Source organism: Lactuca virosa, chromosome 6 (genome assembly GCF_052849685.1).
Source record: "Lactuca virosa cultivar CGN04683 chromosome 6, Lactuca_virosa_CGN04683_v6, whole genome shotgun sequence".
Taxonomy (NCBI): domain Eukaryota; kingdom Viridiplantae; phylum Streptophyta; class Magnoliopsida; order Asterales; family Asteraceae; genus Lactuca; species Lactuca virosa.
This window is the reverse complement of record NC_136431.1, coordinates 266,125,692-266,130,045: the sequence shown is the minus strand read 5'-3', so window position 1 is coordinate 266,130,045 and position 4,354 is coordinate 266,125,692. Positions and strand designations below refer to the sequence as shown.

General features: G+C 37.2%; 1 protein-coding gene across 1 annotated transcript; it reads left to right on the top strand.

The window, feature by feature from the left end:
* Window positions 1-462: 462 nt before the first annotated feature.
* LOC145120317 (cytochrome P450 CYP82D47-like) lies at window positions 463-2,410 on the top strand. Its single transcript, XM_079056147.1, has 2 exons — window positions 463-1,542; window positions 1,611-2,410. Exons 1-2 carry the CDS (start codon window positions 580-582, stop codon window positions 2,241-2,243), a joined length of 1,596 nt encoding a protein of 531 aa, XP_078912273.1. The 5' UTR covers window positions 463-579; the 3' UTR covers window positions 2,244-2,410.
* Window positions 2,411-4,354: the final 1,944 nt, after the last annotated feature.

Here is a 4,354-nt window from a genome sequence, read left to right as displayed (position 1 = left end):
CAAAAACATAATTAAATCTCGATAAAACGTCATAAAAAGGTGTAGTTTGTCTAGAAAAATATTCGCTAAGATATAGTTTTTTTTAAAGATTTTTTTGGTGAAAGACAGAAAGAGTTGAATTTTATATACCTAGTTACTTCCAAAATATCTCATTTCGAAGTAAAATATCATTTCGGTAAAAATTAACTTAATCGTTTTCAATAATATATAAAAAACATTTGGTTTTTTTAATGAATATCCTTCGATAAGTTTTGCTGTAATTAAAATTAAAAGAAGATAATATATAACATCTAACCTCTTTTTTTTTTATATATTTGTTTTTTCTTTGACTTATTTGTTTAGTGGGCTAGCTAGCACACGTATTTCCTCAAATGTCACTAACATGGTGATACGTGTTTGACCATCTTACGATTAAATGTTGAAAAACGAACTAACAAGAACCATTTATCTACTTAGGCAACTTAGCCCGTTACTCAATGTGCCGCTAGTGGTGTATAATAGGGTCCCCAGCTGTATCAACTACCACTACAATCGCCTCAAGTTTCAGTACTTCATCCATATCACACCAAAAAGATAATCATGGATTTACTTCTATCATTCATAATCTTTACAGCAAGTATATCTTGTTTCCTGCTTTTTGGTCATCTGGCGTGGATAAGAAGTCGAGCTAATTACACGAGCAGCAAAGGATTAGGAAAGACAGTACCTGAAGCACCAGGTTCATGGCCGATAATTGGTCACCTGTATCTTTTATCTGGTTCTCAAGTTCCTCACAAACTCTTAGGCTCTATGGCCCACAAGTTTGGGCCAATATTCACCATCAAACTTGGGATTAATCGAGTCCTAGTTGTGAGCAATGCAGAGATGGCTAAAGAGTGCTTAACCACAAACGATAGAGTCTTTGCAACCAGACCAAAGTCCATGGCAACTGAGCTGATGGGCTACAACTATGCTAATTTCGCTCTTTCACCATATGTATCATACTGGCGTGAGATACGGAAGATAGTTGTTCTTGAACTTGCCTCTCATCATCGCCTTCAAATGCTTTCAAGTATCCGAGCCTCCGAATTGAAGTCATCCATTACAGACTTGTATAAAGATTGGAAGACAAATAAAGGGTCATCTGAAACGATAAAGGTTGATATGAAACAGTGGTTCAGGAACTTGATTCTAAACATGACTGTGAGGGTGATCTTTGGGAACCGATTTTCAGCTGGAGAAGAAAAGGAAGTTGAATTTAAGAATTCCATTAGATGGTTTTCAGAACTATTGGGCGCGTTTGTACCTTCTGATGCCATTCCATGGTTGAGGTGGATGGATATAGGAGGGTATGAGAAGAAGATGAAGAAGACAGCTAAAGAATTGGATGTTGTAATTGAAGGATGGTTAGAAGAGCATAGAAAGAAGATGAATTCAACACAACATGTAGATGAGAGGGAAGAAGAACAGGCCTTCATGTCCGCTTTGTTGTCTCGTGTTAAAGAACTTAAAAAGGATATTTCTGGCTTCAGCACTGATGCGATTGTGAAAGCTACATGCTTGGTATTATTTTTGTAATGCTTAAGTTACGTATCAATAGAACAGTTGTGAGTTTTTATTGCTTTTATCAGGCACTTTTAGCTGCAGCCAGCGATACCACAACAGCGACTCTAACATGGGGTTTAGCTTTACTGGTCAACAACCCTGTTGTGTTAAAGAAAGCCCAAGAAGAGATCGAGAAGCATGTAGGAGCAGATAGAATGGTTGAAGAGTCGGATTTGAAGAACTTGGTCTATCTTCAAGCCATTATCAAAGAAACAATGCGACTTTACCCAGCTGGGCCACTTTCTGTTCCTCATGAGTCTACAGAAGACTGCATCGTAGGTGGTTACACTGTTCCTAAAGGGACTCGACTTTTGGTAAATATTTGGAAGATTCAACATGATCCTGAAATATGGGAAGATCCATTTGAATTCATACCCGAGAGATTCTTGACAAGCAAAAAGGATATCGATATCAAGGGTCAACATTTTGAGTTGATTCCATTTGGTAGTGGTAGAAGAATGTGCTTGGGAATCTCGTTCGCTCTAAATGCTTTGCAATTGATATTGGCCAATATCATACATGGATTTGAGTTCAAAAATCCATCATCTGAAGCGGTTGACATGACTGAAAGCCCTGGATTGACAAATCTCAAAGCCACTCCACTTGAGCTCTTAATTGCCCCACGGATATTGCCGGATTTTAACTTAGTGCCACCTTAGGCTCCACCACTCCACTGAACTCTTTGTTGTACAGTGTTTTGAGTTGGATGCCTGTCATGTTATGTAGCGTTTATCCCTATTGTTTTTATACAACCAACCATATTTATATTGAGGTATGTACAATAAAAAGAATTGCATTTAGCATCAATAGATAAGGTGATTGTTCATGGTTCTTGAAATAAGAAAAAAGGCTTCTATTAACACTGAAAATCATACATTTGGAGATTATTTGAAATTAAACTCACTTGAGAATGTTCCAAGAACAAAAATTTGAGCAAATCGCTCCAATACCTCAAACGACTTTACTAGAAACAACGAAAAAGAATGGTCATGGGCATTCAAAGAGAGTGCTATTTTTTAATTCAGTTGCCACAAGAAAACTTGAAAAATGTAAAAGAAAAATACCAAAGGGCCGGGTAGAAGTTATTGGCGAGTTCCCATGGGAATCCAGTGTATGAATCTTGAAACGATGGATCACCAGGCAGTTGGATATGTAGAGATCACCCTCTGATTTTCTCATGTACTTGTTTTGAAGCTGTTAACCAACAATAAAAAACATTAGTGAATTAAATCTCACACACACACACACACACACACACACACACACACACACATATATATATATATATATATATATATATATATATATATATATATATATATATATATATATATGGGGGGTGTGGGTTCTTTAGGTGGCTCGATGAAGAGGACTGCACGGCTTCAAGGTCCCAACTCACGGCCTCAACGTCCCAACTGCACCTGCATGAGAACATGAGAACAGAGACACATTCACAGTTCTAGTTTGTTTGATTACAGGACTTCTAATGGCAAAATTTGTGTGTCGTATTGTACGTAGTTATCATTAATATGTAGTTGATAGGTTGGTATTATGTCTGTAATACTCTTCAGATGGTATGGATGTGTTGAAACCCCATTTTGTGATAATGAAGTTGGTTTTACTGACTTATATGCACTTGTATTTGATGGTAAATTAAACAAAATATGCTGTTAATATGAGAAATTTAACAGCAAAGTATGATTAAAATGAGTCGGTTTGTGCTCTTATATGAACTTGTATAGCCTGTGTATATGGTGCTAGTTCAGCAACAAATTATATGCACCTATATAGCATAGCTTGTGTATATGGTACCAATTCAACAACAAATAAAAAAATTTGTATGCACCAAAATGTAAACAAACTTGATTTAAATTAGAAAGGGGTGGAATTACAAACATGTGCCAAAAAAAAAGCACAAACATATATGCTAATGTATGTGGGTGGATTTACAAAATATACCAAAAATATTTATAACAAAAAGAGCTTTGTATGCCCGTCTATACCTTCGCCACCACACCCCCACCAACCTAACTACTTATTCCAATGTAACATGATTTCTAGCTGATGCTCAACTGGTGCAGTGATGTTTTCCAATTCTAACTCTGGGATATTTCTTAGCTCCTCCATTGTGTACCCTGCTTTTAGATACGAAGCTATGTCATTAGCAGTCAGGTAAGTCTTCTCTACCACATCATCATCATCATCCTCATTGCCCTCATTGAACACAGCATTATTCTCCACAACTTCTTCTTCAAGCTGATCACCTAGTATACCATTTATCCCCATCTCAACATCATCAAGTACTGCGTGAAGACCAACACCTACACTCATGATATGTGCATATTTAGCTATATATTTCGTATAAAATTTTAATACTTTTTGGCTAATTTATTGCAATTTATGGATAAAAGGTACTTAATTATGTTTAAATTGTATTTTCAGCCTAAAAGATGTGCTCGGAAGCAAAAGGAAGCGGGAAATGCAATCGGGAGCTCGGGGATTAAAGACAAAAGAAAAAGAGTTAAAATCCTGAAGAACTCGGCGAGTTGGATGCCTACTCGACGAGTCTACACGAACATTCGCGAAGCAAATAGAAGTCCTTGCCGTACACGGGTTTTTAATGAGGGAACTCGACGAGTCGGTTATTGGACTCGGCGAGTCGCCTCTGTTTTCAGAAATCTATAAATAGGAGTCAATTGCCTGAAACCAAACCCTTCTCTGGAACCTTTGGGGATTAAATTGCGACTGGAGGTGCGACTGGAAGCTGTGG